The sequence below is a fragment of the Botrytis cinerea genome, chromosome 9 (genome assembly GCF_000143535.2).
Source record: "Botrytis cinerea B05.10 chromosome 9, complete sequence".
NCBI lineage: Eukaryota > Fungi > Ascomycota > Leotiomycetes > Helotiales > Sclerotiniaceae > Botrytis > Botrytis cinerea.
Genome location: NC_037318.1, coordinates 126,120 through 143,494, shown reverse-complemented (window position 1 = coordinate 143,494; position 17,375 = coordinate 126,120). Strand labels below are relative to the sequence as shown.

At 42.3% G+C, this 17,375-nt stretch overlaps 4 protein-coding genes across 6 annotated transcripts; 1 reads left to right on the top strand and 3 right to left on the bottom strand.

The window, feature by feature from the left end:
- Window positions 1-45: 45 nt before the first annotated feature.
- On the bottom strand, window positions 46-3,226 carry BCIN_09g00340 (hypothetical protein). Its single transcript, XM_001552581.2, has 2 exons — window positions 3,076-3,226; window positions 46-3,020 (listed from the first exon to the last, which is right to left on the bottom strand). Exons 1-2 carry the CDS (start codon window positions 3,158-3,160, stop codon window positions 310-312), a joined length of 2,796 nt encoding a protein of 931 aa, XP_001552631.1. The 5' UTR covers window positions 3,161-3,226; the 3' UTR covers window positions 46-309.
- A 1,591-nt stretch (window positions 3,227-4,817) lies between these two features.
- Window positions 4,818-5,899, bottom strand: BCIN_09g00330 (hypothetical protein). The gene is made up of 2 exons (XM_024694853.1): window positions 5,550-5,899; window positions 4,818-5,496 (listed from the first exon to the last, which is right to left on the bottom strand). Exons 1-2 carry the CDS (start codon window positions 5,882-5,884, stop codon window positions 4,866-4,868), a joined length of 966 nt encoding a protein of 321 aa, XP_024550646.1. The 5' UTR covers window positions 5,885-5,899; the 3' UTR covers window positions 4,818-4,865.
- A 6,670-nt stretch (window positions 5,900-12,569) lies between these two features.
- Window positions 12,570-14,911, top strand: BCIN_09g00320 (hypothetical protein). 3 transcript variants are annotated; one of them, XM_024694851.1, is made up of 5 exons: window positions 12,570-12,684; window positions 12,739-12,793; window positions 12,861-12,965; window positions 13,034-13,434; window positions 13,519-14,911. In XM_024694851.1, exons 1-5 carry the CDS (start codon window positions 12,647-12,649, stop codon window positions 14,153-14,155), a joined length of 1,236 nt encoding a protein of 411 aa, XP_024550644.1. In that variant the 5' UTR covers window positions 12,570-12,646; the 3' UTR covers window positions 14,156-14,911. The 3 variants fall into 3 exon arrangements, with proteins under 3 accessions (XP_024550644.1, XP_024550645.1, XP_024550643.1); XM_024694852.1 differs by having other exon boundaries at window positions 12,570-12,688; XM_024694850.1 differs by having other exon boundaries at window positions 12,570-12,793.
- A 179-nt stretch (window positions 14,912-15,090) lies between these two features.
- BCIN_09g00310 (hypothetical protein) lies at window positions 15,091-17,255 on the bottom strand. The gene has a single exon (XM_001552576.2). It carries the CDS (start codon window positions 16,702-16,704, stop codon window positions 15,163-15,165), a length of 1,542 nt encoding a protein of 513 aa, XP_001552626.1. The 5' UTR covers window positions 16,705-17,255; the 3' UTR covers window positions 15,091-15,162.
- Between the last annotated feature and the right edge of the window lie 120 nt (window positions 17,256-17,375).

Below are 17,375 nucleotides of genomic sequence, written 5' to 3'. Positions count from 1 at the left end.
AATAGGATATGATATACTATCAATGCTAAAAAGGATCGTTAGGCATCCGATAAGAGTATTAAATGAAGCCAAGCGCCCATCGTGATGTTGAAAGTCATTTTATTTTATTTATATCAGCTCTAAGGCTCATAGCAGTACTGTGTATTGCGCAATGCTCCCAGCCAGCATCTCAAAAAGAGCCGCTACCATTACCTAGCACAACAAATCGAGACACCAACAACGCTATATGGATATATCTATACTCCCAGAAAACATCCATCCCATCCCATATATACTCCTCATTTGAATCACAAAGTCTTGTGTAGTCGTTCACTCGTCTTTGAACAGCCACGCACCTCCCGGCCTCATTGCTTCCGCATATCTTTCGGCTACCTTTTCTCGCTCTATCTCCTTTTGCTTCCTCTTTAATGCCTCATCTTCTTGTGTATTAGGAAAATCAGCCTCCCAGAATCCAGGTGGTGTACTTCTCCTCGGGATAACAGATTTATGCTTCCCCATTGTGTTGGATGCTTTCCATTTTCTAGCTTGTGCTAAACTATCCTTTCTCTCTTCTTTTCCCATCGTCCAGATCTTGTGTTTGTTATCACCTAAGTACTCTTCAAGAAGTGTATCTTCCTCTGCCTTTTGTGAAGTTGTAGGATTTTCCCTTACTGGATAAAGGGCTTGTGCCAAAGCACCAAATTGCTTCCCGCAACATTCTTCTCTCACACAACCGGGAAGACATTGACGATCCCTACCACGAACTACTTCTGTGTATGCATAATCGTAACCTTGATTGAAGTTTGGGTTGATTTTGAAGTGATCAAGTTTCAACGTAGCCACAGGTCGTAATCGGTAAGGCTCTCGTTCAGGATCATCTAAGTCAAGATCTCGCCCAACTCCTCTCCTCGGTCTTCCCTTACTTGCTGTCGGTGCCTTAGAGGTTCCTACCTTTACCTTCGGAGTAGATATGTTAGGCGATCTACTTGCTTCGCAAGGGGTTTCTCTAGAGCCTCTTCTTGAACCTCTTAATGGAGGTCTAGAAATCTCTCTCATGATACTAGCTCGTGCCCGGCCAGTGGGGTTTTTGACGTTTTCAGCCTCTTCTTCGATTACAGATGCTATTCGTTCTGATTCAAAAGTCTCTTTCTTGATGACGCTCCGAGAACGGTTGATAGCTTTGTTCACAATTCCATTTTCTTGGTCGCTTGCATTCATTTTTCTTGCTGGTACCGGAGTATCATCCTGTGAGTCGAAATCTTCACGATATTTTTGGAGGTGTGGAGTAGTAGCTAAGGTCTTGGGTTTATCGAGGCGACTTGTCATTATCTCTGTTGATAACTTGGACGGTGGGAGTATCACTGATCGTACTTCTGGAGTTACAGATTGCGGTGTTGGATATGCGGTGATTTTCGTCGGCGGAGAGCTTGAAAGAAGATTATCAAGAAGGTCGGCAGAGCGGATGCGTCCTTTTCTACCAGCCACGGGGGTTTTTGCGGGACTGGTTGACTCTCCATCTTCGAGTATTTCCTCCACTCCTCGAACGTTAGCACTTGACTTTCGTTGCCGTTTGGCCGGTAGATTGGGATCCACTGTATTTGGAAGAATACGATTGGTACTAAGTGATTGTAGAGGTTTGCCGACTGAATTTTTGCCTCTCTTACTCGCTGGCGTAATCATGGCCCTTCCTAACTGTCCAATGGTGACAGGTGTAGGGACTTGGTTCTGCTCGTTCATATCGCCATCTAATAACAACTCATCGGTCACCGCACTCTCAACTCGGTTCTCGATGTCTTCGGTGTATGGTATGAATGCTCGACGGCGCTTTCTCGGTGTGACAACCTTGTCACCAATTTCATCTAAATCAAGACTCTCGCTTGCATGAAGTATTCTAGCTGCGATAGGACTACTTGATTCAAGCTCCTCTAACTTGACCTTGGGTAAAGGTTTCTCTTGTGACTCACGCTCGTTCCTTTTTCTTTTCCTTACCGGGCGAGCAGATATAAACTCTGGGGGGTCGTCGGATGATGGTATCTTGGGCGTCTCTATGTTTGGCTCACCGACAACCCTACTGCCAGATGGTGAGGATTCTGGGTCCTGAGTAGAACTCGAATTACATGGTTCAATAGGCAGAAATTGAGTTTCTCCGACACTAGTAACACGCTGAGATCTCCGTAAATGCCTCGGAAGTTGCGGAGATTCATGATCTGCTTCCTCATTTCGGCCACGTTCATGCCCATGATCACCCACATCAAACTCTTGATTATTTTCCTTTGATAGAAGGTCATTTGTAGGACTCGGTCCAGAAACTTCAGTCGGCTGAGGAACGACATCAACATGGCCTGGGTTGTTGGGTATCATAGCCTTTCTTCCTTCCAAATCCTGCGACTTTGACCTCGATTTCCGGGTTCTTTGCGCTTGAACTTCAGCTTTATCAGCTTTGTCTGTATGTGGTATCTGCTGCTCGTTATTCCACGCTTCCCATCGACGTAATTGCGCATTCTTCTCTCGCAAAATCTTGGCATATTTATCTGCTCTTTCTTTCTGCATCAACCACTGTTCCTTAATTCGCTTGCGCTCATTGTCGAGTTCCTTGTAATTTGATTGCCGGCCAATCGAAGGCACTTTTCCGTTGTCAAAAGAACTCGATCTTTCATTGTCGGTACTGGCAAGCTCGGCATCTCTTGCTCGCATGGCCGCATTGCCTAATTCCATCGACAACCTCTTGTTCTGCTCCTCAAGATCTCCCACCCTTGAAGTTACATTCCGGTAATTCTTTAATTCCTCCAGAAGATGCCTGTTCTCCTCTTCAAGTCTATCAGCTCGAGTTGCCGCATGTTTACTCGATTGAAGCTCCTCCTTGAGCCTTGAAACATCATCCTCCAGAGTCTTAATTCTCAATTCCTTCTCGTGTAGCGAATTCTCAGTCGATTGGATCTGGGCAACATGTTCTTCGTTATCGATTTCAAAGGAGCTTGCCTTCAAACGCAACTTTTCCAATTCATCCTTTCTAATAATTGTATTGTCGCCGTTCACGAGTTCTGCGAGGCAACCATGATCAGCAAACAACCCCAATCAATCAAGAGTTAACCTTACCATCGTCAAGGTTCTGCTCGATGTTATTACAGATACTGGTCAACTGCTCAAACAATTCGCGTCTGCCATTCCTCCATTGCTCCATTTCTATAGTTGGTGCTGAATTTTGAGTTCATCGCGGTTGTGAAATGAAGTGTTGAAGTGGCGCGTCGCGTAGTGAAGTTACTTTGACGTCAGTAAATTTGACGTGGCACGGGCGCGGTTCGGCCACTGTACAGGCAGGCAGAAACCCAACTCCACTCCCGAGACCCCAATATTGTCGTGGTGATGCATTAACATAAATAATACTCGCTGATAAAACAATTCTTCAATTGCATTAATTGAACCTAAATATCAGCTTGTTTTGGTTATATATCTGTTGTAAAATAATGATCCCATGAAATGTTCTCAGATCATCTCGCAAATGTAGATGGACTTTTTGCTCTCAATTTTGTGCAAATGGAATGAAGAATTCTTTGGGTTGGCTGCCCCTTCATCGAGTCATTATAGTTTCTTCGCTGGACAACTTTCACCGACTTTATGCTAAGGCCTTAGTTTGGTGTTTCAGACGAAAAGAATAGACATTTTGTCATTATCCACTGTGAGCATTTGGGCGAAGGCAGTCATGAAAATGACTGGGTAGAGAAAGGTCAGGCTCTGTATCACAGTTAGCAGATTGAGATACAGAACAACTCTTAAACCCATGGAACTTCGTCTCTCAAATCTTGGTAGGTCTCTATCATTGTTTCTAGGTTTGACCTGGCACTAAACCGGGCCTGAAGGTTTGTTGCTGAGAAGTGACTCCGCCGCACTCAAGCACACCATCACTCTTTCAGGCTCCCGCTTCCGTTGCTAAGACCATGAGAGCAATCATTGAACGCGTTTTCATCAAGTGAATGAATTCTTTAAGTCCTGCAAGTACAAGTTTCGTTGGTGCAATTGCTATGAAAATAAGGAATTCTGCGTACTCGGTTGGCCCTGGTCTACTTGTGTACCCAAAAGTGTTGGTTACCAAGCTACCATGCGAGCACATCAAGCGTCTTGCCTAAAAAATACTCCAACTTCCACCTCGTGCCATTGTCTCGTGAATGCACGAGCTCCACGTAGGGTTTTGAGCATCTCTTTAACCTGCGAGCGGTCCTTGTGATCTGGGATGATTGGGGAGAATTCTCCAACTTGCACTGCTGTGGAATTGTCATTCTAAAAACTCTTTGCGTCTAGTTAACGGCGATGAGCTGTAGTAGCCGCGCTAGTTTGCAACTTTTAATTTACCTTTGATTTAGGAAGAGTGTAAGACTTATTGCTCGGTCGTGGCTGTTGACTCGCAGGTTGCAACAAAGTTCCTCTTTTACGCACATATTCGTGAATTCTGATAAAAGTCTTAGGATATGATGCAGACATCTCTTACGACTACAGTAGATCTACTAATGAGTCCTCGATGCTTATGTTGAGGTGGATGATTAACTTGTTGCAGGTAGGCAGCGGAAGACCGAGCTTCACGGCAGAAATTTCAGACTCGTGGAAGAATGATTCGGTACTGACCGATACAAAGCTTTTCTCTAGTCTCCTTGCCCAGGCGTGGGGGGATTCGCTTCACCACAACTACAAGTTCACTTGTTGTTTTGATGTTTACTGATTGCATATCTTATTTAATTCTGATGTGGTTAAAGAGAGATGATTGTACGATGCTTCAAATAATCACAACTTGCATTGAGGCTGCAACTTAGGTCTAATATACAGAAATCACCTCAAGGATCGAGAATTGTCGTTATATTCGCCGAAAAAAATCCCCCTTGTGATAAATTCATTCATCAATAGGTGGTGGATGCTGGCTTTGATGCCATCAGGGTTTGACCTCCGATCACCATCTCTGGGAGAGAAACAACGGACTGCAGGCTAGCTATAGTGGCAGTCGTTACAACCCCTTTTGTTATGGATACATCTAAGCAACCTCCACTTGACGCAGGTGTACATCCTTCAAGGGCAGTCGAAGTAAGTGTGGTGTTTCTCACTCGGGTCTGAAAGATAGTAGTGTCAGATAGGCTGAGTGGCGAGAGATTAACAGCACAGTCTGCTCCAATTGCATCAACTCCCCACTCAGTCGCTGAAAACAACTTGCACCATTGCTGTCCGGTCGTCTTGTTTTTATTGATCGTAACAGCATAATACGAGCCGTTGAACTCATTATTACTAGTGTTAGATCCTCCTGCATTGTGGTCTAAACATACTTCCATATAGCCATCCATATTGGCAATAGAATCAGGTATTGTAAACTGCATAAGACGTACACTCGAAGCTACATCGAAAGTTCGATTGCAAAATAGGCGGAAATTCGTCGATACTGTATCCTGATGTGATGTCGCTACTAGTATAGAGTTGTTGTTTGCCCCTGAATCAACCTGACATGGCGATTTAACCTCTGAACTCTCTGTGTGACTATGTCTAGTATGCATAGATCAGCTATAGTTGCGAAAACCCTTACCAAGAATTCTTACTTTAAATGATTATTGTTGTTGTTATTTTTCATACCACCGGCGATTCCGCCCCCAATTTCAGCAGCCAGAAGAGTCACAATGGCCAATATGAGAACCCAGAACCACATGACGCTCACTCCCAATATTCTTCGATATTGTCTTAGAAATTGTCGGTTTCCTTCCAGCTCCGCCACAATTTCTCGCTGTATGAGCGCTGCCTCATATCTCGTTTGTGTCTCCCAATCCACTTGCAAACCATCCTGATGACCGATAGGTCTCGGATACCCAACCTTAAGACCAACTTCGGGCGGAATGGGAATTGGCGACTCTATCATCCTATTTGATTTCTCAGGCATTATCGCATAAATTTCACTATTAAGAAAGCATTTATAAGGGGTCTTAGAAGCTTTTTAGTAAAAGAAAAATGAAAAGTTCAATGCATACGAAGTGCGGAGAAGTAGATCGGTACTAATGAAGAATTATCAAGTGTCATAATGCAGTAATTTGTAAGTGCTGTGGCAGTTGGAGCCTGGGTAAGTAGCAATAGGAGGCGCAGCGAGTAAGTTATTTATGCTCGAGGGGTGTGCTGCTCCTTCAAATAGGTATCAAAAGTCTCTTACAATTGCAGAAGAGGAAGTGGTGGGAGTGGTGGAAGGCAAAAGATGGTTTGGGTGGTATACTCTTTAGTTGAGATAGAATTTATGTCAAGCGTTTTTTTTTTTTCAGGTTCCGCTGATGAACATGATGATAAATGGATGTGTGGGTGTATGGATGTATGGTAGGGCTGGGCCGCAATCCTACAGGTTCTCCGTTATCATGTCACAGTTTGCGGCGGGGACCGCGGGGTCGTAGAAATGACATAGGTATTGTGAAAAATTGATAGTGCGGTTTCTTCTCTTCTAATAGAACACTTTCTAATAAAATGACTCGAGGCAATTGATTTTTTGGTCAATTGCACTTTGAAGTCAAGATAAGCAAATTTTTTGGTGTTCGCTACTTGCGTTGTAGTGATCTGGTGCTCATCCTGAAGGTTGCTTCGAAAAATCACGCCGCACACCTCAAACACCAACCCGAAGACTCGCTGAAACCCTACATGGCTGTCAATACGACCACCCAAGTATTTGTTCAGAACGTGAGACAATAACTCAATCGCTCCAAAAGGGAAGGTTTGGTTATAGTCTGTTGCTCGCTTCAGTTCACGCAAGGTACTACAGCACCAGAACCTGAGATTGAGCTTTGCTACCTAGAAAATGGTCTGATAGGTCTTTCTTTAAATGATCAAGAAGCATAAGAACTTTGCATAGTCCAGTATTCACAAGTTTAACTATGGCACATCCCTCAAATAGTCAGATGTACGACAGAAGTCTGATACAAACTCTGGGGAAACGGAAAGCAGATTGTGATCAAATGCGATGGTTCTTAATGCAAAGATGAAAAGGGCTTCTTTTAATATCTTTCTACAAATCATCTAAGCTCAGCTTATTAATAAGTCTCCCACCAAAAGAACAGTGCGAGTTCACTGATATTCAAGAGAAGATCTGGTCTGTTACTACGAATTGTCTGTTTCATTCACAATATTTACTTAAGATCTTATGTTGCATATCTACAACCCACGTGTGCCTTGATAATCCTATATTTTTCAAGGTTACGATACTAGGTACTGTCTATCAAGGTACTTCTACCTAACAAATGGAACTAAATGTTGCACGTCTGAATTAAAAGCCACGTGAAATAATGACTACCTAATGGGAAGCTCTAATGTTGCACGTCTACAGGAAAGCGGCGTGGAAATTCTTCTTAGCTGAAAGTAAGACGATCCTCCACATTTATATCTTATGGCTTGCAATCATTCTGAAAACGGCACCGATGGGCCAAGCCTCTCCCTAGAAAGAAATTTCCCCTCACTATTCTTTTTGTGTATTCTTCATCCTTTGCAATTACTTCCTCTTGATAAAATATTTGATATAGTAGACATGGTTCAATAATAGTTTGTTGCCTGCAAAACACCATTGTAACCAATTTTTGCAACACCACCAACTACTCATTTTTAATAAAGTAAAACACATTGCTTTTTTAAGCCTTTATTCATTTTCGATGACAAATTTCGTGGCCTTCAATCATGTTCAACGGAATTATCATATATCTCCCCATGCCAAGTTGTCATCTCAGGTTGTGATGGGATTCATTCTGAGCTAATCAGGGCCTGTTGTTCTGATTTTCGAAGCTCTTGTATATGAATTTCCCATTTTTGGAAACTTACACAGAGTCAACGATACCATGTTGATCCATAATTTTGAAAATAAGATTCCTAAGATTTCTAACAAATTACTACCTCTGATTTATCCCCACCCACATTCACGATAAGCCACTCCTTGTATCGGCCAGTCCAAAGGGTTACAATATGGCAAATTCTTATTTGTTGGTTGTTTAAACTCGATCCTCTAACGGTCCATGCTAGTCTAACTACTTCTTACCGGCTCAGGTGACTCCTTTTGGTAATATTATATGTCTGAAAGTTTCAGATTTTAAAGCTAGGTAGCAAGAAACGAATATCCCTCTTTTGTTGCACGTCTTGAAGCACAGGGTTGGAGCTGGCTTCAATCCTGCAATCTATTACATCCTATCCAAATTCTTTAGTTCTGTAATTAAAGCAATTTGCCCCTCGTAATTCAGAACTTGCCGCTTAGCCACCCTTGATATGAGATGAATTCACGCTATCTCCAGTGGTACCGTTGCCATCCAAAGGTTCTGCCTTAGAAACCTTTAGTCATTACTTCAAGAGTGTGATTTTTGTTGCACATCCGTATATGTAAAACGTGGGTCTATATTTATCAGCTATTGGACACTTTCTTTCTCGACTTTTTGTTCTTAGGATAGAAAACCAACGTGGGTTCAAGGCTTCCAATTAAAGGGTATATTGATCATCATAACACCTTTCATCAGTTTTGTTGCATATCTTAAAATCTAGTGGTTTAAGGTTAAGCCAGTCATTCTAGCCTTTTCACATTGTTGGTCAGTCACAACATTAGACCTTAGTATCTTGGGTTAGCAGTGTGAAGGATTTGTTGGGGGCTCATTTATTCACCATTGCTGTAAGAAATCCAACAATTATCTTTCAAGGGACTCACAATTTATCTTTCATTTCATCTACCTTTCAAAGCTTCCTGCCTTTAAGGTAATTATTTCATGATTGAACTCTCACATTCGCTCTCGGTGTAGATACTGCGATCGAGGCTTTACTTTGTGACGTTTCAGTATCTAAACAATAAAAAATCTCTTTAATTCAACTTTTCAATTTCTTTGGACAACCACCATCTATGATGAGACATCCACAACTTCCAATAGATGACTGTTTCTAAATACACTTCATTAGGGGCTCGTAGCGATTTTTAGCGACAGGCGCTCGGACCTTTGTGTCAAAATATAACAAAATTACCCTATAATGTAACAACCATCAACAGAGCAACATTATTCTTTCTAAGAGTTGTTGTTGTTTACCACTGATAGTGCGTATTTTAATTCTGATAAAATTACTGTATATGACGCTGAGTTCAACACAGCCCTAAGATCCAAGGAAAAGCGAGGAAATAAACAAAAAACAGGTCATGTTGGGCCATCTGAGGTATATGAATTGCATGCGGAGCGGCCCATACAAGTACTCTAATATTACCATCATGTAGGTAGCCAAGGTGAGTTGTTTCTAATATGCTCAATTGTAAACACAAGATATCTTCCAATGCGGAGTTGCCCACTTTCGTGTTTCCATAAAGCTTTCACGTTGTGCCGTACTGTCTGCGCCTTATACATCACAATCATAAAAACACAACAAAGACGTCAATCAACTTGAGTCAGTTAATATTCAAGATATCTATCAATTATTTCTATCGATTGCGTGTTATCCGCTAGCGTTCATTCCGCACCTTACTTCCTCCTCTTCACCTCTCCCATTAGACTCTAATATTTATAACCCCTCAGAGTTACCAGCAGACCTCGAGAAGACAAAGTCAATTCAGGTGTGTCATTGCAGCGATCAACTAGTAATTCTGACTCTACTCAAACTGATACCCATACATCTACTAACTTTTTCATTCCTAGGAACAACAGATGTCACAAATAAATGAGTCTAAGAAAGATGACAACTTTGGCTTCAACGAGCTTTCTTCTTCCATTGCGGACGAAGTCAATCTGATGTAATAACAGATGGAACAATGGCAGCGTCTGGAGAGGATTCTGGTAATGGGTATTGGATAGATTCGGATCACCGTCTTACTGTGATGAAAACTACTTTTTTCACATCTTTCTATCATCAGAATATGACAAAACATCTGCTGCATGTTAAATATTCTCAAGTAATTTAACTGCACCATCTTCATTATTATTTTCATTTAAATTGGCACTTTCAACTTTTCATTAGACCTTAATATTGAAAAACAAAGTCTTCGTGATGGTAAAAAAAAAACAATCAATAATGCGCCGGCTCCAAGTTCTGGGGAGAAACTTAATATTGTTTTAAACACAGGAAGCTGACCTGATGTAACTCAAACAAAGTCTACGATAGATCTTATGGTTTCGATACTGATTTTCTTCCCATACATCCGGCGGAATAAACTATCTATAGAGCGGCCATCTTTGATGCGCTACTTGAGGATACAGTTTGGCACTTATGCAAGTCCTGATTGATTCTCAATCATTCTGCCGAGGAATGAATGTGTTAAAAGCAGACATACCACTTTACGACATACAACAATACAAACAGCAAGTCGGTGGTGTCTTTTTCCATTGGTTTATATGCCATTTCTGCCACTTTCTCCTACGATGGCCTTAAATCTGGGACGTATCCGACAATAACCGCACCGCCTCGAGATATGCAACATTATAATTCGAAAGTCACGAGTACTCTCTATCATTGGTTATTCGAAAGTTCTGCCTCCTACAAGCGATGCCGTTAAAGATGCTGTTGATTTGCTTTGAAGTGTGCAGGTGACTAAATGTCCTTATTGGACTAGACATGATCTTCTTCAACGGAAAATTATGAGTTTCAAATCGAAAGATATATACGATATTCAAGATTTACACTGACTACATCAGTGGCTCCCAATTACCTTCACTATAGATGATACTGCGGGTAACCGCGATCTTCCGCTCTTGTTATGTGGCTTTTCGTTTATGCCGTTACAAAACTTGTTTGCAGAGGATCCCACCGCTTTACGACATGCAGCAAGAACGCTAAATGGCAGGAGCTATCTACCTTGTTGGATGGATCTTCATTATTCAAAGGTCTCCATCTAAAAACCACCTCCACCGCTTTATGGCATGCAACATTTGAGTCTAGATTTCCGGATCAGCCCTTTCATTGGTCATAATCTCGCCCTTTTCCCGTAATCAAAAGAGCAGAATTGATGGTATTGCCAGACTATAATTCGTTCCACCGCTTTATGACATGCAACATAATGATATAAAAAGGAATACTCTCTCCATTCATTGGTCCAAGTCTATGTGATTCCCAATCTACTTTCGATGATTTTACTTCCACCGCTTTACGATGTGCAACATAATTTTAATACTACTACCTCTCTGATTCAACAGTCCAAAGTCTTTTCACCCGACTTTTGTTAATTCGAAGTCCCAATCAGGGCAGCATACATGATAATTGCGTGGGTTTTATTTCTATCGACTGATCTCTACCCAAGCATTTCGTAAACATCACTTTCATGGAAGTTGCGGATTTTCTCATGCTTTTACGCATGTTATCAAGAAATCTCAGCATTTTTCATAGGGAGAGTTCTCATTCTAATTGCTACCATATGCCCCTATTGGTGAATAAAATTGAAGTTTCGTATAGTTATCTCGCAAGCAAGCCCCAATCTAAGTAACAGACATTGAGCCCTCGAAGCGAGAAAATCCCCTTTATTTGATGACCCTATGACCTTTCACTAGCATCCACATGACATGACAACAAACGTCAAATTATTACCTTTCCATCTTGAATCCTGGAAACCCACAGTGAACATTTTCCACAACCTAGAGGTGCAGTAAATACACACTCCATCAATTCTTCTGCAAAATAAATCAAACAATATTACATTTCGCCTCCAAGTGTCACATCTGTATGATCTTACGAAAATTATCGCAGGTAAGAAATATGTCAAACAAAAGAAAAGTTAAGAATCTTCAAATTCATCCACCCATTAAACTCTCGGCAACAGCGAATACATCTACTTTTCGAAGAAATCCCCGAAAATCTAGAATTGTATCTGATTATGTAACATTCCCACAGGAGGAATACTAGATCGGCAAGATCTCGACCGTCACCAAGAAGTGAATCTTAGCCAATGACAGCTTTGGCAACTTTGGCAGCTTCAGCAGCTTTTGACGCTTTCATTCTACGACCATAGTGACACTATGATGAACTTAATTTCATTGTCGAGCAAATCAGGTTGAGAGTAAAGGGATCAAACTTACAGATAACGAAAACCCTTCTCAAAACCGGAGGTGCCGAATTAACACTCGGACTTCAGCGTTGTTGGGCATAAATACGAGAGGTGCGACTAACCGACTAGTGTATAGCCTCAGTGGCCTCAACTAAGAGTATTGATAATTCTACACCTCTTCCAGCTCAACGACATAAACATTCACAAGGTGACAGGGTCACAACAACATACCAATATCGATATCATCATCTTTCAATTATCCACGCGTATCGTGAATTCACCCCCACTTTAAGAATATCGTGGTTTAACCTTACATGGAGGAAAAGTTTACTTGGTGGGGATCATCCGTGCCTCCGATCTATGCTGGGGAGGCGTTTGGTCGATGATCTGCGGAGGGGGTTCATCAATTAGTGCTCCGTGCTAAACAAATGCACACGCACGAACCTCTCCCTAATCCCTTGATAGTTAGCAATACATTTGGAATTCCGGGATCTTGTACCAAGAATGTGAGGGGGATTGCCGGGCCAATGATGAAATGGGCGTTCCCAGAATGGGACGATAGAGAAATGTATTAATGTGCGTGTCCCCTGGCGCTTTGTTTTAATGTTGGGGTGCATATGAAGATCTTATTACATTCTGCGTCGATAATAATATGTAAGATAGCAGATATTCGGAATTTGATTCGGAATGGCAGAAAGTAATGCATGGCAGCTATATGTAGCTGTGTATGTGTGTTACCCTTTGGCATTTATTGGGCTGTCATTAAGAGTTTATGTCAGGTACTTCATGCAGAGAGTTATGGGATGGGATGATTGGTTGATGATACTCAGTTTGGTGTGTGAATACACCATTATTTCAATTGAATAGAGAAAATGATAGCTAATTGAACATGGGATAATAGGCCCTCTATACCATGTACACGAGTTTCGTTTTAGTAGGACTACACTATGGTACCGGACGACATCAAGAAGATCTGGAGGAAAGTGATTACATATGGGCAATTCGAGTAGGTTCCCTCCCCACCTGGAACATGAACCATCATTCAACTCGAAGTTTGACTAACTTCATAAAAAGTACTGGTATTTGTGTGAATGGGCCTATGTATTGACGATGGCTATAATAAAAACTGCCATCGCCTTTTTCTACCTACGAATTATGGTTATCCCCTGGCATCGAATCGCTGTCAAAGTCATCATGTGGATTGTGATACTCTTCAGCTTTGCCTATTTCTGGTGCATTGTTATACAGTGCTGGCCTATACCTCTTATTTGGGAACGATACGCTACGACTCTCGTCAGAAGTACTGGAAGATGCTTGCCCAGAAAAGTCATTTTGGGTGGAACGTATCTGCATAGTATTATGAGTGCGGGAAGTGATTGGGCATTGGCCTTACTGCCAATTTTTATGATGTGGAATGTGCAGATGCCGACAGGTACAAGAATTATTGTCTGGGGAATCGTGGCATGTGGTGCTATGTGCGTTCATTCTTCTTTATTTTACCTTCTCTCCTCCTGTTATCATACCTTGTGAACAGAAAGCTAATGCCACATGTCGCACAGTGCTAGCACAGCAACCATCATTCGTATTCCCACCGTCACAAGTCTATTGATTACTGAAGATTTCCTCTTCAAAAGCACCCCCCTAGCCGTCTGGTCGACCGTTGAACCTGGAATAGCGATATTCGCCGCATCTCTCGCTACCCTCCGACCACTACTTCGGAGAATTTTCCCTAATCATTTCAGAAATGCAGCAGTTTCATCACTACCATCATTGCGAATCCCCACAAATGTGGCAAGGAAAGGTCCACCGTCAGATGATGTCGAGATGGGAATTAACACGAAATGCTTCAGCGAGCCAAGACCTCAACAGACTACAGGAGAAAGCTTGGAGACTATAAAAATTCATTTGGATGAACGGATTGAGTTCGATAGAAGTCCAATCGAATCAATGTCAATTCACAAGGAAACTTCGAGTCTTAATTCGAGGTTGGGGGGGAGTGATAACGAAACGCAGGAATTGCCGCATACCCCTCTAGGAACATATCCACGTCTCGCACCATTAGTTTTCTCTCCAGCATGTCTCTCGCCCACAATTCCTTCGCCATCGACGCTTTCGCCTTCACATGTCGCGTCATGTATGAGGGACAGTCAGTACTATAGGAATTCGAAGGTAGTCATACCGTCTTCGCCTATTTGAAGCTGGTTCAAAACCTTTGCACAATTCAAAAGAATAGAAATGAGTATTATTGGATTCTTGTACTCAATAATAAATCAAGCAATTCCATCTAGGATCGATATCTGGGTATCGGAAATGGGATGAAACAGCAGAAGAGTTCCAAATCAATCTCAAGACACTCCGCTGAGATTCCAAACGGTGGCTTGTGATACCTCTAGTCCCCAGAGACACAAAAAAATGTGTTCAAACTAAGAATCAAAGGTAGGACTACAAGGAGAGCATAGAAAGGCGGAATTCTATTTTCCACACAATGCAGATGGATCAATTGGAGGCCGTTTCTACGACACCAACCACTATCTGCATATTCCACGATCACATTCCGATTTGTTTTTCGCCAAGTTCTAGAAAATGACGTGGATTTTTTCACATAAATGCGGTTTGAAGATAACAGGATAAGTTGGACAGATCAATGTTATAGAATTGTCATGGGCTTTGCGAATTAGACAAGCCCCCATCAATCATACTCTTTCTCTCTTCAACCTATTTTGTTTACAATATCTTCTAAACGGTGTAAGCAAACGTGCTGGGAATAGAAGAACGATATAAATTAGATATGGTGTTAGGAATTGGTCAGGGATTCGCTGCTTGAGGATCAGTCCTCGGGAATGGGGTTAAAATGGTAAGAGTCGAGGCCTCAACTCATTTAATAATTGATGACTACATCTTTATCAACATACCAAATTTATTAACATAAAACAATTGATCAAATTTCTTCCAATGGGGTGGATGTAACAGATTGTAACTTAAGATCGTTGGCTGTGCTGCCAACTTCACATACACCGAGGGTACCAAGGATGACAGCCTTGTACACGATGAAGGTCCCGGTGAAAATCAAGCCAGGTGGCAATTACTTAGATAACACGATGAACGAGCGTTCACATCACTTTATCAATCATTGTGGCCCCATCGTCTTATCAAATTACTTATTCAATATCGTTTCAAGTGTATTGATGCTCACTTGGAAGCGTTTACAAAAAAAATTCCTTCAAGCTATCACTCATCCCATCTGTTTCACCCATTCTCCCTTTCTCCAGGATAGCAAGTGCCTCTTTGACTGGAACTCTCACATTCTTGACATCATCGATGGGCAAATCGAGTAGTTCATCTCGAGTTCGGTTCCATAAATTTCCATCCCATTTTCTTCGGGCAAGCAATAACCCCGTCTTAGCGACGTCATCGCCGTCTATACAGATGAAAAATGTCTTGTCAAGACCCTCATTAAAACGTTTTTCACGACAGAACCAAGGAAATCGTTTCACAGCCTCATCATAACTCCATTTGATCTGCTCCAGACCATGACCTGGTCGCTTGATCACTTGAGGCGCATAAATCAATCTCTCCTCTCCAGGGTTCCTTTTGGCTGCCTCAGAATCAATCGAGTCGGCACAGAAACCAAGCTCTTTTCCATGTGTGCTATACTGGAAGACGATAAAGACTGGCTGCTCGCGCACACTTTCCAATGGCCAATCAGCATCACCATTAGCCAAGATTAGGAGACGTGTCTGAAGACCATCGTGACAGGAATAAGGAATGCGGATGTGCGGAGGGGTTGTAACGACGATCTCCTTCCCGATGCTGCGCAAGTCTATGTTGCCAGTCGTTTCTGAGTGACTTTTATCCCACGACGGTAATTTAACCATCAGCATGCCGTTTTCGTCAGGGTTGGCAGTGTCGATGACCAGGATGTGAGTTTTGTGCAGCCATCTGTTCTTCGAGCAGCGCTGAGGATGAATAGTAGCGGCTTGCTGGATGAGGTCCTGAGTAGATGTTGGGCTGGGTGAGGAGGATGAAGGTGTGAGTTTGGCTTGAACGCGGCAGGCCAAGTCCTCGGGTGACTTATGTTTGAACCCTGGTTCCAGCTTGGCAACAACATCTTCTTCGAGTAAACTTGAGTGAATATAAATGGGAATGTAGTAGCCCAGAGGGATATTTTTGATTGGTGGTGGTGGACCGTCATCGTTATCAACATCATCGTCGTTCTTATTTTTGTCAATTTTATCGCCTCCATCATCTCCTTCGTCGAAATGAAGCGCAGTAAAATCTTTCAATTCGTCCCAACCCATGTTCGCAATTTGTAAGTTTGCAACATTTAATCCGGAATCAGTAGCTTTAGTGCGAAATGAATCAACATCACAATTGGAGTCTTCGGCATCCAACTTGTTCAGTGTGACTAGTACGACACCTTTAGTTTTCCAATCTTTCTCCACAACGGCGATGAAGTAAAAAGGCTCGAAGATGTTTTGCGCTGCCAAATCGATTTGATAATCAAATACAGCACGCAACGGCTGGCCGATGAATCGCGGTTGTGGAGCGAGACGAACACAAGTACCCCGATAGCTCTCATCTTTGACGCATTCACTCTCGCACTCGCGTTGGCAGTCTTCAAGTTCTGCATCGGTCAAATCGACGAGAGTATACAGAGCCGTTGGGGGTAAGTTAAGGGTGTGTTCAAGATAAGGTGCCATGGACGGCGCCCTTGATGGCAATGAAAGGTCCGGCTTATCAGACATGACGAGTTAGGGCTTACTTGAACAGCGGCAAAGGTGATCGTTTGAGCTCTGGATTAGTCTCTGCTACTGAACTTGTTAAATAAGCAGGTGGAACTGGCCTGATAGTTTGGAAGAGAGTGGGGAGGCAATAGTGTAAAGTGCAAACTACTTAAAGTTTTGCTTGTCTTTAATGTGCTGCGAGTACCTTCGAAACAAATGTGCCAGAGTATGTAGCTGCCCTGTCGAAACAAGTAAATGTTCCAATTACATAAGCGATCGCTTTTCTTGTGTAACCACTGACGTCAATTGAACCAGTCAGCGTAATGTTTCGAATCCTTTGCGGCGTGATAGGCATATTTTACGCCCCAATGTCATCGGTTCTTCAAACGAGCCTCCAAAGAATAAGTCAATGGCGATTGGCGGTAATGTACGGCATGTCTTTAAAGCACACTGCGGCAAATTTGCATGATATGAGTTATCAGGATGTAAGATAATGTCGTCATTTACTACTTGATTCATTTCTCCGCAAAGTATTGGGATCCATATCTTCAGTACTCATTTACGTGATGACCTGCATTGTCTTTTTGATCATTGTGAATTATACTAAAACTTTCAGCTCCAGATGTGTACAGTGCAAATTTGCGATGGCGATCCTTGAGGCTTTGCAAGAGAATGCGACCTCAATTGCTTGC